General features: G+C 49.8%; 1 protein-coding gene across 1 annotated transcript; it reads right to left on the reverse strand.

Annotated features, from left to right (window-relative positions):
- Positions 1-84: 84 nt before the first annotated feature.
- On the reverse strand, positions 85-20,040 carry LOC307020994 (protein disulfide-isomerase A3-like). The gene is made up of 14 exons (XM_079652690.1): positions 16,887-20,040; positions 14,415-14,597; positions 14,128-14,206; positions 8,452-8,569; positions 8,050-8,157; positions 6,795-6,924; positions 6,078-6,191; positions 5,083-5,208; positions 3,999-4,181; positions 2,621-2,729; positions 2,400-2,528; positions 1,340-1,419; positions 1,199-1,256; positions 85-1,003 (listed from the first exon to the last, which is right to left on the reverse strand). Exons 1-14 carry the CDS (start codon positions 16,985-16,987, stop codon positions 914-916), a joined length of 1,608 nt encoding a protein of 535 aa, XP_079508816.1. The 5' UTR covers positions 16,988-20,040; the 3' UTR covers positions 85-913.
- Between the last annotated feature and the right edge of the window lie 42 nt (positions 20,041-20,082).

The raw sequence follows: 20,082 nt of genomic DNA on the forward strand, positions 1-20,082 counted from the left end.
ACCTGTTGTTTGTATACAGTTTACTACACACTGAATAAAACTATGCAACCTGTTTCTATAGTTAGATCAGTACCCAGACTCCGGTTTATTTCAGTCCGTTTTATTAAATATTCCTAAAATAAGGCTCAGATTTTTCACAAAATACAAAAACATGAAGTTTAAATAAAAGATTTGTCAAAAATACAAAAACACAGATTGACAGAAATCAATAAAGAGGTCAGCATTAAATAAACATCAATAACAGTGAAGTAGTGACAGGAAGTGAAATTACAATTAATACATCTGTAAAATAAAAAATATAAAATAATAAAAAAATGAGGAAATATAAAAAAAAGAAGTTCAAATAATAGTCCTCAAAAACTGAACCAATAAAAAAAAGATCAAATATATCACTCATCATTTAATTGACATGGGGGGGGTGTTTCTCTTCTGAAAAGACCCAAATGAAAGACTCATACATACAAAAAGACATGTTTCAATCTCAAATATCATTCACTTACGTTTCCCAGAATGCCTTTCAACGTCCTCCAAAGAACCCCAAAAAACCTGCAAAGTGAGCACGTCCCCTTTCACATGCACATCTCAATAAATAAATAAATAAAAAACATAATTTAGAAGTCTGTCTCGGTCCGTTGTCATGGAGATGGGGTGTAGTCTCTTCTGATTGGATGATGGAGGCGTGTCAGAACACGGGCCTGTAGTCTCTTCTGATTGGACGATGGAGGCGTGTCAGAGCTCGGGCTGTAGTCTCTTCTGATTGGACGATGGAGGCGTGTCAGAGCTCGGGCTGTAGTCTCTTCTGATTGGACGATGGAGGCGTGTCAGAGCTCGGGCTGTAGTCTCTTCTGATTGGACGATGGAGGCGTGTCAGAGCTCGGGCTGTAGTCTCTTCTGATTGGACGATGGAGGCGTGTCAGAGCTCGACCTTCGCCGCCCCGACTCTCAGCCGATGAGTCGATTCGCTCTTCAGGAACTTCAGGAAGTCTCTGAGCTCCCGCCCCCCCTGAGGAGAGACAATCACATGTATTATTAATTATCCAATCAGGATTAGATAAGAGCGTCATTTGATGAAGACACGTTCATATTTATTAACATATTTAGGTCAGAGGTTCCTACAGAGTCTCTATCACTCCATAAGAAGTCCTTCTTGTTGGATCTATCTATATATGACATGGTGTAGTGACAGGTGTGTGTTCACCTCGTATCTGATTGGCTCGTCCTTCCTGCCGGCCCGGGCCAGGTAGATGGTGGGATACCTGCAGAGAGAGGTATAGTGTTTATATACACAGTACACTCACATGTATATATTGTTATATATTCATGTGGAACAGGAGCTCACCCCTGCACGTCGTATCCGTTGGGGACGTCGTTGTCGCCGGCGTTCATCCGGGCGATCAAGATGTTGGGATTAGAGGACAGCTGACCACACGCACGTAAACATAAACACACAGGTAGACATAAACAAAAACATTATGAAAACACACCTCCGGCTGCAGGTGAGCAGAAAAACATGGGGCATTCTGGGAAGTTTTATAGTTCGAAATTATACATTTTTAACAGAAATGTTGGACATGTTTATATTAATACGTAAAAGTCCCTCAGTGTACTGTCTGTGTGTGCTGTGTGAGTACTGTGTGTGTGTGTGTGTGTGTGTGTGTGTGCTGTGTGAGTACATTGTGAGTACTGTGTGTGTGTAAGTGTGAGTACTGTGTGTGTGTGTGTGTGTGTGTGTGTGTGTGTGTGTGTATGTGTGAGTAGTGAGTACTGTGTGTGTGTGTGTGTGTGTGTGTGTGTGTGTGTGTGTGTGGTTGTGTGTGTATGTATGTGTGAGTACTGTGTGTGTGTGTGTGTGTGTGTGTGTGTGTGTGTGCGCGCGTGTGCGTGTGCGTGTGTGTGTGTGTGTGTGTTTGTGTGTGTGTGTGTGTGTGGTTGTGTGTGTGTGTGTGTGTGTGTGTGTGTGGTTGTGTGTGTGTGTGTGTGTGTGTGTGGTTGTGTGTGTGGTTGTGTGTGTGTGGTTGTGTGTGTGTGTGTGTGTGTGTGTGTGTGTGTGTGGTTGTGTGTGTGTGGTTGTGTGTGTGTGTGTGTGTGTGTGTGTGTGTATGTATGTGTGAGTACTGTGTGTGTGTGTGTGTGTGTGTGTGTGTGTGGTTGTGTGTGTGGTTGTGTGTGTGTGGTTGTGTGTGTGTGTGTGTGTGTGTGTGTGTGTGTGTGTGTGTGGATGTGTGTGTGGTTGTGTGTGTGTGTGTGTGTGTGTGTGTGTGTATGTGTGAGTACTGTGTGTGTGTGTGTGTGTGTGTGTGTGTGTGTGTGTGTGTGTGTGTGTGTGTGTGTGTGTGTGTGTGTGTGTGTGTGTGTGTGTGTGTGTGTGTGTGTGTGTGTGTGTGTGTGTGTGTGTGTACCGTCTCAGCCAGCTCTGTGTACACCGGCTCCAGCTTCTTGCAGTGAGAACAGGATCGAGAGTAGAACTGGATCAGAACGTCTCTCTCCGGGCTGTTGACCAGATCGTCAAAATTCTCCGCTACCACCGTCTGAGGATTATTTAATAATAAAGTGTATTAGCTCTCCTCTCATTGGCTGACATCATCAGGCTCCCCTCTGATTGGCTGACAGGTAAACTCACCTTGACTGCAGCAGAGTTCCTCTCAGGGATCGGTTCAGACTTTATGAAACGCTTCAAACGACCTGCGAAGTAATCGTTCAGAAATCTCTCCAAGGACTGCCCGTCCCTCCTGAAACAAACACACACACACACACACACACACACACACACACACACACACACACACACACACACACACACACACACACACACACACACACACACACACACACACACACACACACACACACACACACACACACACACACACACACACACACACACACACACACACACACACACACACACACACACACACACACACACCTTGTTACGTACGTTAACTCCTCTCTCATGGGGTAATATTTAGCCTGGTTGGGCCTGGTTATGTACGTGAACTCCTCTCTCATGTTTAGCCTGGTTTGACCTGGTTAATATTTAGCCTGGTTGGTCCTGGTTACGTAAATGAACTCCTCTCATGTTTAGCCTGGTTGGGCCTGGTTAATATTTAGCCTGGTTGGACCTGGTTACGTATGTGAACTCCTCTCTCATGTTTAGCCTCGTTAATATTTAGCCTGGTTGGGCCTGGTTACATACGTGAACTCCTCTCTCATGTTTAGCCTGGTTGGGCCTGGTTAATATTTAGCCTGGTTGGGCCTGGTTAATATTTAGCCTGGTTGGGCCTTGTTACGCATGTGAACTCATCCCATGTTTAGCCTGGTTGGGCCTGGTAAATATTTAGCCTGGTTGGGCCTGGTTACGCACGTGAACTCCTCTCTCATGCTTAGCCTGGTTGGGCATGGTTACATACGTGAACTCCTCTCTCATGTTTAGCCTGGTTGGGCATGGTTACGTACGTGAACTCCTCTCTCATGTTTAGCCTGGTTGGGCCTGGTAAATATTTAGCCTGGTTGGGCCTGGTTACGCACGTGAACTCCTCTCTCATGTTTAGCCTGGTTGGGCATGGTTACATACGTGAACTCCTCTCTCATGTTTAGCCTGGTTGGGCCTGGTTAATATTTAGCCTGGTTGGGCCTGGTTAATATTTAGCCTGGTTGGGCCTTGTTACGCATGTGAACTCATCCCATGTTTAGCCTGGTTGGGCCTGGTAAATATTTAGCCTGGTTGGGCCTGGTTACGCACGTGAACTCCTCTCTCATGCTTAGCCTGGTTGGGCATGGTTACATACGTGAACTCCTCTCTCATGTTTAGCCTGGTTGGGCATGGTTACGTACGTGAACTCCTCTCTCATGTTTAGCCTGGTTGGGCCTGGTAAATATTTAGCCTGGTTGGGCCTGGTTACGCACGTGAACTCCTCTCTCATGTTTAGCCTGGTTGGGCATGGTTACATACGTGAACTCCTCTCTCATGTTTAGCCTGGTTGGGCATGATTACGTACGTGAACTCCTCTCTCATGGTGTACTTGTGGCCCAGTTTGGTCCGGATCGTGACGAAGGGCAGTTCTCCTCCGTCAGATGTTCCCAGGCCGAAGTCCTCCTCCAGCTCAGACAGGAAGTCCTTCTTATTGGCTACTGAGAAAAAGAGGCCCTGCCCAGAAAACTTTGACGCCATTTTCATCACCCTAGCAACGAGACAGAAGAGGCGGGGCTTAACAACTAAAACTTTAGAAAGGTAAGAAGGTTGTCAAGTGCGTTGACCTGTACGTGTTTACCTGTGAGTGTTGACCTGTACTGTTTACCTGTGTGTGTGTTTACCTGTGAGTGTTGACCTGTACTGTTTACCTGTGTGTGTTTACCTGTGAGTGTTGACCTGTACTGTTTACCTGTGTGTGTTTACCTGTGAGTGTTGACCTGTACTGTTTACCTGTGTGTGTTTTTACCTGTGTGTGTTTACCTGTGTGTATGTTTACCTGTGTGTGTGTTTACCTGTGTGTGTGTTGACCTGTGAGTGTTGACCTGTGTGTGTTTACCTGTGTGTGTGTTTACCTGTGTGTGTGTTTACCTGTGTGTGTGTTTACCTGTGTGTGTTTACCTGTGTGTGTGTTTACCTGTGTGTGTGTGTTTACCTGTGTGTGTGTTTACCTGTGTGTGTTTACCTGTGTGTGTGTTTACCTGTGTGTGTTTACCTGTGTGTGTGTTTACCTGTGTGTGTTTACCTGTGTGTGTGTTTACCTGTGTGTGTGTTTACCTGTGTGTGTGTTGACCTGTGAGTGTTGACCTGTACTGTTTACCTGTGTGTGTTTACCTGTGTGTGTGTTTACCTGTGTGTGTGTTTACCTGTGTGTGTGTTGACCTGTGAGTGTTGACCTGTACTGTTTACCTGTGTGTGTTTACCTGTGAGTGTTGACCTGTACTGTTTACCTGTGTGTGTTTACCTGTGTGTGCATTGACCTTTGTGTGTTTACCTGTGTGTGTTTACCTGTGTGTGCATTGACCTTTGTGTGTTGACCTGTGTGTGTTGACCTGTGTGTGTTTACCTTTGTGTGTGTTTACCTGTGTGTGCATTGACCTGTGTGTGTTTACCTGTTCCTCCAGTAGTTGGACCCCCTGGGGTTGTGGTGGTAGTCCAGGTCGTAGTGCGCTGTCAGCAGGTCCCGGACTCTCAGACGGTCTCTGTTCTCCATCGTCAGGTGAGGACACACACCGTGACTGCAGACACACAGGAGACAGGTGGAGACAGGTGAGGTAGTGACAGGTGGAGACAGGTGTAGACAGGTGGAGACATGTGAGGTAGTGACAGGGAGACAGGTGCAGACAAATTGAAGTATAGACAGGAGTAGACAGGTGAGGTGTAGACAGCTGAGGTGTAGACAGGAGTAGACAGGTGAGGTGTAGACAGGTGAGGTGTAGACAGGTGAGGTGTAGACAGGTGAGGTGTAGACAGGTGAGGTGTAGACAGGTGTAGACAGGTGAGGTGTAGACAGGTGAGGTGTAGACAGGTGGAGACAGGTGAGGTGTAGACAGGTGAGGTGTAGACAGGTGTAAACAGGTGAGGTGTAGACAGGTGAGGTGTAGACAGGTGGAGACAGGTGAGGTGTAGACAGGTGAGGTGTAGACAGGTGAGGTGTAGACAGGTGAGGTGTAGACAGGTGAGGTGTAGACAGGTGAGGTGTAGACAGGTGTAGACAGGTGAGGTGTAGACAGGTGAGGTGTAGACAGGTGTAGACAGGTGAGGTGTAGACAGGTGAGGTGTAGACAGGTGGAGACAGGTGAGGTGTAGACAGGTGAGGTGTAGACAGGTGTAAACAGGTGAGGTGTAGACAGGTGAGGTGTAGACAGGTGGAGACAGGTGAGGTGTAGACAGGTGAGGTGTAGACAGGTGAGGTGTAGACAGGTGAGGTGTAGACAGCTGAGGTGTAGACAGGTGAGGTGTAGACAGGTGAGGTGTAGACAGGTGAGGTGTAGACAGCTGAGGTGGAGACAGGTGAGGTGTAGACAGGTGAGGTGTAGACAGGTGAGGTGTAGACAGGTGTAGACAGGTGAGGTGTAGACAGGTGAGGTGTAGACAGGTGTCTCACATGTTGTCTCCGATGAAGCGTCTCAGGGACCCGATGGTCAGGTATTCTCTAAAGACAATCACGCTGTCCTCAAACTTGTTGTCCATTCGGGGGGGTCTGAACAACAGCACGCTCCTGAGGACACAACGGGAGGTCACCTGTGTGTGTCTGGGTGTGTGTGTGTCTGCGTGTGTGTGTGTCTGCGTGTGTGTGTGTCTGCGTGTGTGTATGTTAGTGTGTGCGTGTGTGTCTGCGTGTGTGTATGTTAGTGTGTGTATGTTAGTGTGTGTGTGTGTTTGTATGTTAGTGTGTGTGTGTCTGCTTGTGTGTATGTTAGTGTGTGTGTCTGCGTGTGTGTATGTTAGTGTGTATGTTAGTGTGTGTATGTTAGTGTGTGTGTGTGTCTGTGTGTGTGTGTGTGTCTGCTTGTGTGTATGTTAGTGTGTGTAGGTCTGCGTGTGTGTGTGTGCGTGTGTGTTTCTGCGTGTGTGTATGTTAGTGTGTGTATGTCTGCGTGTGTGTGTGTGTGTGTGTGTTTCTGCGTGTGTGTGTGTGTGTGTGTGTGTTAGTGTGTGTATGTTAGTGTGTGTGTGTGCGTGTGTGTGTTAGTGTGTGTGTGTGTGTGTGTGTCTGCTTGTGTGTATGTTAGTGTGTGTATGTTAGTGTGTGTGTGTGTGTGTGTGTGTGTGTGTGTGTGTGTGTGTGTGTGTGTGTGTGTGTGTGTGTGTGTGTACTCACTCTGAGGTGACTCCATACTTCCCCCCCAGCTCCAGGTCTACAGAGTGAGCGAACCTGAACTGTTCTCTCAGCAGACCTGCAGCTCTCAGGAACTCAGCCAGGTGAGAGCTGTCTGCACCTGAGAACACACCTGACACACACACACAGGTTATTGTAAGCTAACACAATATACCCTAGCGTAGCATGTAGCTTGTCGAGCTATGATAGTTGACTCCACTCACAGTAAGGTGATGTTGGGATGGTACAACATACTTGACATAACAGGTGAGGTAACAAAGCTCTGCGTAACCAAGAGACGTGGCATGACCTAATGTGACCTTTACTAAACTCAGGTAACGCTAGGTACGTTCTGTACTGCACTTTATAGCTTTAACGCCATTGTTCTCATTTGTCCTGCTGGCACTGTGACTCCACATCTCTGTATCGTGGTGCAAGGAGAAGATAGCCTCATAGAGAAGGATAACGAGACGTCAATCGGGTGATCGTGTGGTTATTAACGCGGGGTGATCATGTCGTTATGAACACGGGGCGTATCACATGTGGATGTGCACGCGGGGTGATCATGTCATTATGAACACGGGGCGTATCACATGTGGATGTGAACGCGGGGTGATCATGTCATTATGAAAACGGGGCATATCACATGTGGATGTGAACGCGGGGTGATCATGTCATTATGAACACGGGGCGTATCACATGTGGATGTGAACGCGGGGTGATCATGTCATTATGAACACGGGGCGTATCACATGTGGATGTGAACGCGGGGTGATCATGTCATTATGAAAACCGGGCGTATCACATGTGGATGTGAACGCGGGGTGATCATGTCATTATGAACACGGGGCGTATCACATGTGGATATGAACGCGGGGTGATCATGTCATTATGAACACGGGGCGTATCACATGTGGATATGAACGCGGGGTGATCATGTCATTATGAACACGGGGCGTATCACATGTGGATGTGAACGGGGGGTGATCATGTCATTATGAACACGGGGCGTATCACATGTGGTTATGAACGCGGGGTGATCATGTCATTATGAACACGGGGCGTATCACATGTGGATATGAACGCGGGGTGATCATGTCATTATGAACACGGGGCATATCACATGTGGATGTGAATGCGGGGTGATCATGTCATTATGAACACGGGGCATATCACATGTGGATGTGAACGCGGGGTGATCATGTCATTATGAACACGGGGCGTATCACATGTGGATATGAACGCGGGGTGATCTTACCGACCACACTGGCGTCGTAGTGTTTGATGAAGGTCTGCAGCTCGTCTTCAGTCTGCAGGAGAACAGAGTCCGGACCCGTCTGCTTCTTCATGTGCTGATAGATCCCATCTACACACACACACACACACACACACACACACACACACACACACACACACACACACACACACACACACACACACACACACACACACACACACACACACACACACACACACACACACACACACACACACACACACACACACACACACACACACACACACACACACACACACACACACACACACACACACACACACACACACACACACACACACACACACACACACACACACGTTCAGCACACCTGTTCAGCACACCTGTTTGATTGTGTGATGGTATTCTGTGTGTCTGTGTTACCTGCAGAGCGGGGTCCGTCGTAGGGGCCGGAGTCTCTCCCGTTCCTGAAGATCTTCAGCGTGGGGTAACCCGACACCCCGAACCGCCCACACACCTCCAGGTTAGCTGTGCAGTCCACCTGAGGACAGTTGAGAGACAGGTGAGAGAGGAGAGACAGGTGAGAGAGGTGAGAGACAGGTGAGAGAGAAGAGACAGGTGAGAGAGGAGAGACAGGTTAGAGACGGGTGAGAGAGAAGAGACAGGTGAGAGAGGAGAGACAGGTGAGAGAGGAGAGACAGGTGAGAGACGGGTGAGAGAGGAGAGACAGGTGAGAGAGGAGAGACAGGTGAGAGAGGAGAGACAGGTGAGAGACAGGTGAGAGAGGAGAGACAGGTGAGAGACAGGTGAGAGAGAAGAGACAGGTGAGAGAGGAGAGACAGGTGAGAGACAGGTGAGAGAGGAGAGACAGGTGAGAGAGGAGAGACAGGTGAGAGACAGGTGAGAGAGGAGAGAAAGGTGAGAGAGGTGAGAGACAGGTGAGAGAGGAGAGACAGGTTAGAGACGGGTGAGAGAGGAGAGACAGGTGAGAGACAGGTGAGAGAGAAGAGACAGGTGAGAGAGGAGAGACAGGTGAGAGACAGGTGAGAGAGGAGAGACAGGTGAGAGAGGAGAGACAGGTGAGAGACAGGTGAGAGACAGGTGAGAGAGGAGAGAAAGGTGAGAGAGGTGAGAGACAGGTGAGAGAGGAGAGACAGGTTAGAGACGGGTGAGAGAGGAGAGACAGGTGAGAGAGGAGAGACAGGTGAGAGACAGGTGAGAGAGAAGAGACGGGTGAGAGACGGGTGAGAGAGGAGAGACAGGTGAGAGACAGGTGAGAGACAGGTGAGAGAGGAGAGGCAGGTGAGAGACGGGTGAGAGAGGAGAGACAGGTGAGAGACAGGTGAGAGAGGAGAGGCAGGTGAGAGACGGGTGAGAGAGGAGAGACAGGTGAGAGACAGGTGAGAGAGGAGAGACAGGTGAGAGACAGGTGAGAGAGGAGAGACAGATGAGAGAGGAGAGACAGGTGAGAGACAGGTGAGAGAGGAGAGACAGGTGAGAGAGGAGAGACAGGTGAGAGACAGGGGAGAGAGGAGAGACAGGTGAGAGACAGGTGAGAGAGGAGAGACAGGGCAGAGACAGGTGAGAGAGGAGAGACAGGTGAGAGAGGAGAGACAGGTGAGACACAGGTGAGAGAGGAGAGACAGGGCAGAGACAGGTGAGAGAGGAGAGACAGGTGAGAGACAGGTGAGAGACAGGTGAGACACAGGTGAGAGAGGAGAGACAGGTGAGAGAGGAGAGACAGGTGAGAGACAGGTGAGAGAGGAGAGACAGGTGAGAGGCAGGTGAGAGACAGGTGAGAGAGGAGAGACAGGTGAGAGACAGGTGAGAGAGGAGAGACAGGGCAGAGACAGGTGAGAGAGGAGAGACAGGTGAGAGAGGAGAGACAGGTGAGACACAGGTGAGAGAGGAGAGACAGGGCAGAGACAGGTGAGAGAGGAGAGACAGGTGAGAGACAGGTGAGAGACAGGTGAGACACAGGTGAGAGAGGAGAGACAGGTGAGAGAGGAGAGACAGGTGAGAGACAGGTGAGAGAGGAGAGACAGGTGAGAGGCAGGTGAGAGACGGGTGAGAGAGGAGAGACAGGTGAGAGAGGAGAGACAGGTGAGAGAGGAGAGAGAGGTGAGAGACAGGTGAGAGAGGAGAGACAGGTGAGAGAGGAGAGACAGGTGAGAGAGGAGAGAGAGGTGAGAGACAGGTGAGAGAGGAGAGACAGGTGAGAGAGGAGAGACAGGTGAGAGAGGAGAGAGAGGTGAGAGACAGGTGAGAGAGGAGAGACAGGTGAGAGAGGAGAGAGAGGTGAGAGAGGAGAGACAGGTGAGAGAGGAGAGACAGGTGAGAGACGGGTGAGAGAGGAGAGACAGGTGAGACAGGTGAGAGAGGAGAGACAGGTGAGAGGAGAGACAGGTGAGAGTAGAGACAGGTGAGAGACAGGTGAGACACAGGTGAGAGAGGAGAGACAGGTGAGAGAGGAGAGACAGGTGAGAGACAGGTGAGAGAGGAGAGACAGGTGAGAGACAGGTGAGAGAGGAGAGACAGGTGAGAGAGGAGAGACAGGTGAGAGACGGGTGAGAGAGGAGAGACAGGTGAGAGAGGAGAGACAGGTGAGAGAGGAGAGACAGGTGAGAGACGGGTGAGAGAGGAGAGACAGGTGAGACAGGAGAGACAGGTGAGACACAGGTGAGAGAGGAGAGACAGGTGAGAGACAGGTGAGAGAGGAGAGACAGGTGAGAGACGGGTGAGAGAGGAGAGACAGGTGAGAGAGGAGAGAGAGGTGAGAGACAGGTGAGAGAGGAGAGACAGGTGAGAGAGGAGAGAGATGTGAGAGAGGAGAGACAGGTGAGAGAGGAGAGACAGGTGAGAGACGGGTGAGAGAGGAGAGACAGGTGAGACAGGTGAGAGAGGAGAGACAGGTGAGAGGAGAGACAGGTGAGAGACAGGTGAGACACAGGTGAGAGAGGAGAGACAGGTGAGAGAGGAGAGACAGGTGAGAGAGGAGAGACAGGTGAGAGACGGGTGAGAGAGGAGAGACAGGTGAGAGAGGAGAGACAGGTGAGAGGAGAGACAGGTGAGAGGAGAGACAGGTGAGAGACAGGTGAGACACAGGTGAGAGAGGAGAGACAGGTGAGAGAGGAGAGACAGGTGAGAGACAGGTGAGAGAGGAGAGACAGGTGAGAGACAGGTGAGAGAGGAGAGACAGGTGAGAGAGGAGAGACATGTGAGAGACGGGTGAGAGAGGAGAGACAGGTGAGACAGGAGACAGGTGAGACACAGGTGAGAGAGGAGAGACAGGTGAGAGACAGGTGAGAGAGGAGAGACAGGTGAGAGACGGGTGAGAGAGGAGAGACAGGTGAGAGAGGTGAGAGACAGGTGAGAGAGGAGAGACAGGTTAGAGACGGGTGAGAGAGGAGAGACAGGTGAGAGACAGGTGAGAGAGGAGAGAAAGGTGAGAGAGGTGAGAGACAGGTGAGAGAGGAGAGACAGGTTAGAGACGGGTGAGAGAGGAGAGACAGGTGAGAGACAGGTGAGAGAGAAGAGACAGGTGAGAGAGGAGAGACAGGTGAGAGACAGGTGAGAGAGGAGAGACAGGTGAGAGAGGAGAGACAGGTGAGAGACAGGTGAGAGACAGGTGAGAGAGGAGAGAAAGGTGAGAGAGGTGAGAGACAGGTGAGAGAGGAGAGACAGGTTAGAGACGGGTGAGAGAGGAGAGACAGGTGAGAGAGGAGAGACAGGTGAGAGACAGGTGAGAGAGAAGAGACGGGTGAGAGACGGGTGAGAGAGGAGAGACAGGTGAGAGACAGGTGAGAGACAGGTGAGAGAGGAGAGGCAGGTGAGAGACGGGTGAGAGAGGAGAGACAGGTGAGAGACAGGTGAGAGAGGAGAGGCAGGTGAGAGACGGGTGAGAGAGGAGAGACAGGTGAGAGACAGGTGAGAGAGGAGAGACAGGTGAGAGACAGGTGAGAGAGGAGAGACAGATGAGAGAGGAGAGACAGGTGAGAGACAGGTGAGAGAGGAGAGACAGGTGAGAGAGGAGAGACAGGTGAGAGACAGGGGAGAGAGGAGAGACAGGTGAGAGACAGGTGAGAGAGGAGAGACAGGGCAGAGACAGGTGAGAGAGGAGAGACAGGTGAGAGAGGAGAGACAGGTGAGACACAGGTGAGAGAGGAGAGACAGGGCAGAGACAGGTGAGAGAGGAGAGACAGGTGAGAGACAGGTGAGAGACAGGTGAGACACAGGTGAGAGAGGAGAGACAGGTGAGAGAGGAGAGACAGGTGAGAGACAGGTGAGAGAGGAGAGACAGGTGAGAGGCAGGTGAGAGACAGGTGAGAGAGGAGAGACAGGTGAGAGACAGGTGAGAGAGGAGAGACAGGGCAGAGACAGGTGAGAGAGGAGAGACAGGTGAGAGAGGAGAGACAGGTGAGACACAGGTGAGAGAGGAGAGACAGGGCAGAGACAGGTGAGAGAGGAGAGACAGGTGAGAGACAGGTGAGAGACAGGTGAGACACAGGTGAGAGAGGAGAGACAGGTGAGAGAGGAGAGACAGGTGAGAGACAGGTGAGAGAGGAGAGACAGGTGAGAGGCAGGTGAGAGACGGGTGAGAGAGGAGAGACAGGTGAGAGAGGAGAGACAGGTGAGAGAGGAGAGAGAGGTGAGAGACAGGTGAGAGAGGAGAGACAGGTGAGAGAGGAGAGACAGGTGAGAGAGGAGAGAGAGGTGAGAGACAGGTGAGAGAGGAGAGACAGGTGAGAGAGGAGAGAGAGGTGAGAGAGGAGAGACAGGTGAGAGAGGAGAGACAGGTGAGAGACGGGTGAGAGAGGAGAGACAGGTGAGACAGGTGAGAGAGGAGAGACAGGTGAGAGGAGAGACAGGTGAGAGTAGAGACAGGTGAGAGACAGGTGAGACACAGGTGAGAGAGGAGAGACAGGTGAGAGAGGAGAGACAGGTGAGAGACAGGTGAGAGAGGAGAGACAGGTGAGAGACAGGTGAGAGAGGAGAGACAGGTGAGAGAGGAGAGACAGGTGAGAGACGGGTGAGAGAGGAGAGACAGGTGAGAGAGGAGAGACAGGTGAGAGAGGAGAGACAGGTGAGAGACGGGTGAGAGAGGAGAGACAGGTGAGACAGGAGAGACAGGTGAGACACAGGTGAGAGAGGAGAGACAGGTGAGAGACAGGTGAGAGAGGAGAGACAGGTGAGAGACGGGTGAGAGAGGAGAGACAGGTGAGAGAGGAGAGAGAGGTGAGAGACAGGTGAGAGAGGAGAGACAGGTGAGAGAGGAGAGAGATGTGAGAGAGGAGAGACAGGTGAGAGAGGAGAGACAGGTGAGAGACGGGTGAGAGAGGAGAGACAGGTGAGACAGGTGAGAGAGGAGAGACAGGTGAGAGGAGAGACAGGTGAGAGACAGGTGAGACACAGGTGAGAGAGGAGAGACAGGTGAGAGAGGAGAGACAGGTGAGAGAGGAGAGACAGGTGAGAGACGGGTGAGAGAGGAGAGACAGGTGAGAGAGGAGAGACAGGTGAGAGGAGAGACAGGTGAGAGGAGAGACAGGTGAGAGACAGGTGAGACACAGGTGAGAGAGGAGAGACAGGTGAGAGAGGAGAGACAGGTGAGAGACAGGTGAGAGAGGAGAGACAGGTGAGAGACAGGTGAGAGAGGAGAGACAGGTGAGAGAGGAGAGACATGTGAGAGACGGGTGAGAGAGGAGAGACAGGTGAGACAGGAGACAGGTGAGACACAGGTGAGAGAGGAGAGACAGGTGAGAGACAGGTGAGAGAGGAGAGACAGGTGAGAGACGGGTGAGAGAGGAGAGACAGGTGAGAGAGGAGAGACAGGTGAGACAGGTGAGAGAGGTGAGAAAGGTGAGAGAGGAGAGACAGGTGAGACACAGGTGAGAGAGGAGAGACAGGTGAGAGATGGGTGAGAGGAGACAGGTGAGAGAGAAGAGACAGGTGAGAGAGGAGAGACAGGTGAGACAGGTGAGAGAGAAGAGACAGGTGAGACAGGTGAGAGAGAAGAGACAGGTGAGAGAGAAGAGACAGGTGAGACGTGAGAGACAGGTGAGAGAGGTAATGATGATGATGGTGGTGATGATGAGTGTTTACCTTCGCCAGCTGCACGGTTCCCTTCAGTCTGGTCGCTGCCTTCTCAAAATCTGGAGCTAACTTTTTACAGTGACCACACCTGAGGAGGAGGAGGAGGAGGAGGAGGAAGAAGTTGAGGAAGATGAAGACGAGGAAGAGGAAGAAGATGGAGAGGAGGAGGAAGATGATGATGTCAGGTTAGCAGCATCACAGACCCGGTTATGTGCATGAATGTTGAGCTACCTATGCTAATGCTTACAATTACCATTGTTTACATTAAGAGCTAGCTATGCTAAGCTAACGGTTACCATGGAGCGTAGAACGTCACCAGCAGGGTATCGTGCTCCGCGGACAGGTAATCGAAGTCCGCGTCACTGAGCTCCAGTACATCTCTGCGCGAGGACCCCAGCGCGGGAACACAAGACAGCAGCGCGAGCGCGAGGAGGCGGGCACGAGCCTCCATCACGGAGAGAACTGGGAGGAAAAGATTTCTGATGAAAATCCGAAGAAACAGACCGTTAGACACACCGGGGAGTGATGACGTCACCTACCACGCTTCCGGTTACAGGTTTCAAAATAAGATGAGATGCTTTATTTATTACAGGCATTGATTAGAGGGACACATATTTACAAATAACACAAACATCACATATATCTCTATGGCTTGTACCTTTATAGATTTCCTGCTAATCTGATGCTTCACATAAATAAAGTTTCTGTTGATCTTATTGTGAAGGCACAGCTACTACTTCCGGTGCTCGCCTCTGAAACAGGGGCCCTTTCTCATTTCGTCAAATCCCCCTCCTCGACTCCTCGACTCCTCTGTCCTCCGGTAGTGACCCGGAAATGAATTTCAGCACGCCATGTTGAAGGACATCTCATTTCTCTAAATGCACTTCGAGGACCAAGGACCGAGCGTCGAGGAGGCTCTCAGGAGGAGCTCTAACCGAGGAGAGAGGAGAGAGGAGAGAGGAGGCTCTCTGGAGGAGCTATTACCGAGGATACACTGATGGGTCCTCCACGGCTCCTTCGCGGATGCATTTCCGGGAACGTTGGGTATAAAGTAGGCGTGACACACCGCTGGAATTATTTCCAAACCATGGCGGGAGCAATGCACAAATGTAAGTGTTGATAATGATACGTTGCATTAGTTATTTAAGAAGTGAAATGATCCAACTCCGCCCGTCTGTATGCAGTGAGAGCCCTCTAACCGCATTCCTTATTGACATTTCACCTGATACTCTTTATGTTTTTATCCACATTTTAACTACACCCAATCCTGCTACAGCATGCCATGATGTTTAAAAGTGCAAACGTTAATTTTTTTTGTAAGAGTGTTAAATCAACCAGAACTTTGTTTAGCATTCAACACCATCATTTGGTTTGGGCTATGTTGTACACTAGAATCCATCGCTACCTTTTACTTTGTCTTTTCACAGGGACAGAGCAAGACACTCTGACCCTCATCAAAGTGAGGGTCCAGAACGATAACCTTTTTACTGGCTGAAGGCACACTGCCAAGAAAGCCTGGGAGTGAGTGACATTTTCCTGGATTGGGAACATATCCGTATTTTACGGCCATGCATGAGGCCATCGGTGGGAGGCCCTCCATCGACCCTCCCACCCTGACGGACTCGGCCACTGCTGCTGTGGCTTCTGGCAGCGGCTCAACATGAGGCTGTCCAGGGCCAGGCCACAGTGGAGGATGAGGAGGCCACAGAGTCTGGCTCGGACAGCCAGGAGTGTGTTGAGTCATCCACCTCTGCCGGTCCCCCTCCCTGGAAAAAAAGAAAAAGCGCTACAGTTCGTGGAGGCAGAGGCGGACAAGGAGGAGGACCGCTTCAACCGCCAGCAGGCAGCCTCGGAGGAAGCCTCCGCCAAATTCCTCAAGCTCTTCGAGGAACTAGTTAGGAAGGAATAGTGTCAGCCAGTGTTTGTGGGTCTGGTGGACCCGAACACCCTGTATGTAATATAAATGTGTAGGGGGGGGGGGGGGGGGGGGGGGGGGGTGTACAGTGGGTGGTCACTGAAAATGTGTTCTGATATCTGTTCTTCACAGAAAACTCAATTCAAATCCTTTATTGATCCAGGTGAAATCCCGTTGAGATCATTAATCTCTTTTTCAAGGGAGACATGCAGAGCCAAGGCCATTGAGTGAGTTAGAGAAAATAAATGATCAATTTTCTTTAAAAAAATAATAAACGGGTTCCAAAGACCCGAACACCATGAAGGGTTACATCGAGCATGAAGCCTTCTTTACAATTAGACATACAGAAACATGTTTACTGAAGATACAAGGAGATCTTTATTTTATACAAAGCTGAATATACATGTTGTGATTGTGACCTGACTGAAAAGCCAATGTTTTGAAAGTCTTTGTGCAACCCAAGGCATAACTGTCTGTAGTCACACAGAAAGTCATGGCAACTGATTTCCGCTTTGCCCTCTAAGGCTATCGCTATTGGGTAATCCCCCTGCGCCCCCGCGCAGCACTGAAACACTTGTAGTCCACGCCCACCCGCAAGGTGGGCCCCGCCCTCGGGCCTCCTTCCGGTATAAATAGGAAGGAGGCCCGGCAACCTGCTCCCTCTTTTCTTCAGCTAACCTCAGCAGTTACTGAAGCACAGAACCATTAAACACCATGAGCAACAACTGCGTCCGAGGTCGTCCCTCATGTGGCTCAGGATATATCATGAGCTATGACCAGCGCGCAATGTGTGAATCCTGCCTGGGGCCAGAGCACGCGGACGCGGCTCTCAGCCAGCAGGTCGCTTTCTCACATTGTGCCGTCTCCCATCAGCCGACAGGAAGCGCAGAGCGGACGCTCTAGCTGCTGCGGCCGACGAGGACGATGGCCCGTCCAGCACGTGGACGGCAGCATGTCTCTGGAGCCGAGTGCCGGGCAGGAATCGGACGACTCCTACCTCGTCTCCCTCCATGGTTCACCGTGCGGTTCTCCCCTCCCTCCTCTCCCCCGGACACGTCTATCGTTTTTCCAACCCAGTTTAGATTTAACCACGCCCACTTCCGCATTACGCAAGGATCGACGTAGCTCTGAGCTCTACGCGATAGCGTCATAGACTTAAAGCAGGATATTGAATAGTTGTTTTTTGTCTTTCCAAAGGATTTGTTGACTGAAAGTAAACGATCCTGTAATCAAAGCCATATCGAAGAGTCCTGAGATTCTATTACTGGTGTTTCATCATCTATGAAGAGCCTGTGTGTATCCTCAAATGTCGTTTTCAGGACAAACAAAAGACGTTTTAAATATCTTATCAGCTGGTGTGAGCGCAGAATATTGAATATAACCTTGACTATTACTGTGTATCTGACAGCATTATTTAATGATACTATTTTATATATATATACACACATTTATTCATTTATAAACATATATATATATAAACACACACTTATATGTACTCACACATGTATTTATTCATTAATACACACACTCATATATACACTTTATATTAATTCATTTGTACACACACACATACATATATAAACAAAACAACACAATATAATAAAAACAGTTGCAATAATAACATAATATGGTATGATCAATAATACCCTTTTGTTTTTGCTCCAATATTTCAATTAAAAGATATTTTTCAAAATCAATATTGGTGGGGGCTCTTTTGCAAAGATAATCAATAACACCACCTGAGAGTTGTTGCAGATTATACAGCATACTTGTTACTTACACACACGTGCGATGGTCCCAAAAACGCCAAAATCTGCACTGTAAAAAAATATATAGATTATTAGGCACTGTGAATAAGACTGTGTAATAATCATGCCTTTTGATTGGTGTATACGTCTCACCAGGTGAAGGCTGGGACAGTGGGAGGGCTGAATGCTGAAGTCCCAGGATACAATCCCAAGTTGACTGCATGATCCACTTACCTGTTTGCATCGACTGCAGGAGGGATTAAAGGATGAATGAACATTCCTCAGCACTGCATACGTGTGGTCGTCAGTCATATTGACAAAGAAGCACTATTATATTGTATATTGTTTATGCTGCGTTTAAAAGGACGGTATGTCGCTTGTCAGATTCAGATTTAGATTTCGGGAACGTGCCGCGTGAGGCAGTGATGTAACCATAGGGATGTAACGCCAGGTTGATGCTGTGACGTAACGCCGCGTCGATGCTTGCGTAATGCGGAAGTGGGCGTGGTTACATCTAAACTGGGTCGGAAAAACGATAGACACCCCCCGGACGGGGGAGACAGAGGCCGTTTCTCAATCTTGAGGAAACTGGCTTCCAAGACAATATTTCAAGGATGCTACGTCATCAAGTGGCGCAGCAGGACCGTTCCAATGTCCAGCACACTTGGAATTCCACCGAGGCCGCGTCCTTGGTTTGGGGGAAACTTCGAGGCTGCACATGGGTAGACTTCTCGTCCTTCAAATCCCCACAATGCTTTGCGCACGGACCAATTTCAAAAACCCTTGCGGAGAATGGCTGAACCGACGCAGCACACGTTGAAATGTAAGCATGTAGTGGCGTAGAACATGTGTTGGTAAATATGTTGCTTTGTTGCATTTGTTATCACCAAAAATGTGTTCCGTGAAAGTAAAGCAAGTTCATAATTAGATAGACATCGTGAGGTATTTATTTTCGGTACAGTTTATGTTGAAACCGTTAGAGAGAGTGGCACACTTGTTAGCCTGCTCCATTCTTCTTCGTTTTCCGAAGCCGTGGCTTGGAAGAATACTTGCTTCGTTTCTGAAGGAAGTGACTTGGAAGTATGCGACTACCAAGCCAGTATCCTCGAGATTGAGAAACGGCCAGAGTCGGAGCAATCTGCTGGTTTGGCGGCTGAGCATGCGGTCCCCTTCTCCGTCGCCACAGGACGGCGCCCTACGTTGAGCTCCCCCAGAGAGTATGTCGCCCGCCAGGCCGACCGGGTCACCAGTGTGCCTTTCTGGCGGCGGCGAATATCATCGCGCTGCTCTCCAACTCGGTGGTGACGCTGGTAGAGTGAAAAGGGTGAGTGATGTGTCTGCTCTCTCTGGGGCTCCGTCAGGCCTCCGGATCCAAGGAGATGCAGCTCAGCTGTTTTACGCCCTAACCCGGCTTCATGCCAAAGGTCATCATAAGCTCTTTAGAGTGGAGAGTGATCACCTTGGAGGGCTTCTTTCCCCCCTCCTCACAGGTCGGAGGAAGAAGTTCTCAGCCGCCTGTTTGTGCATTATAGAGAGCGCTCGATCGGGCAGCCTCTGTCTGCATAGCAGCTTCACACTGGCTGTGTGAAGCTGTGTCACAGGCATATGTCTCCTCTGGGGTGGATCCCCCGGAGAACATCAGAGCGCACTGTTAACCAAAGTGCAGCCATCTAATGATGTGCTATCTGTTATTAAAGATCAGAGGAACAGAATGAGAGGGGGAATCCAGAATACAAATGAAGAAGCAGAGAGACCGTGGAGCAGTGAGAAGGAAAAAAGCTTGGTGTGTCATTTCATTTCAATGCCAGTATTTTTTGTTGTTGTGAGAAAAAAAAAACAGCCCCCTCGGTCATTTCATCCTGGAGCCGGGCCTGGTCCAGCCGTGAAGAGATCTTCGGGACAGTTTTGAGATTTCTTCGAATGCCGTTGCCATGGCAACACAATGCTCACCATGAAACACGGGTTTCTCTTAATTTCAGTGTAAATGCTCCAAACGCCCCAAAACTTCACAGGTTTGCTAACGATGCAGCCATCAACGCATGCGTATTATGGGATGTCATCAAATGCCGTTGCCATGGCGACGGATCATTCGCCATCAAGTTAGTTCAGAAGTTTGCATTTGAAATATTCTGCTGCTTTTCCAAGCCTTTTCACTTTCTGTTCTTCTCTCATCACACATTCAAGCCCCCAGTGTTCATGTTTCATTTCAATCTCAATTCTTCACTTTCTTCTCACACATTACATTTCAGCATAGCAGTTCAGCGTCAGCTTTTCAGCATAAAGCATTCCCACCAGCAATTT

Source organism: Notothenia rossii (assembly GCF_949606895.1).
Source record: "Notothenia rossii genome assembly, chromosome: 10".
NCBI lineage: Eukaryota > Metazoa > Chordata > Actinopteri > Perciformes > Nototheniidae > Notothenia > Notothenia rossii.

What these genes read in the sequence shown, in the direction of transcription:
- LOC307020994 (XM_079652690.1), bottom strand. Translation starts at nt 16,987, where the DNA reads ATGCTGCCGTCCACGTGCTGGACGGGCCATCGTCCTCGTCGGCCGCAG. An exon ending in CTACGACGCCAGTGTGGTCG is followed by an intron (nt 6,925 to 8,049) that starts GTAAGATCACCC and finishes TGTGTGTGTCAG; the next exon opens with GTGTGTTCTCAGGTGCAGAC. An exon ending in ACACAGAGCTGGCTGAGACG is followed by an intron (nt 1,420 to 2,399) that starts GTACACACACAC and finishes GCGTGTGGTCAG; the next exon opens with CTGTCCTCTAATCCCAACAT.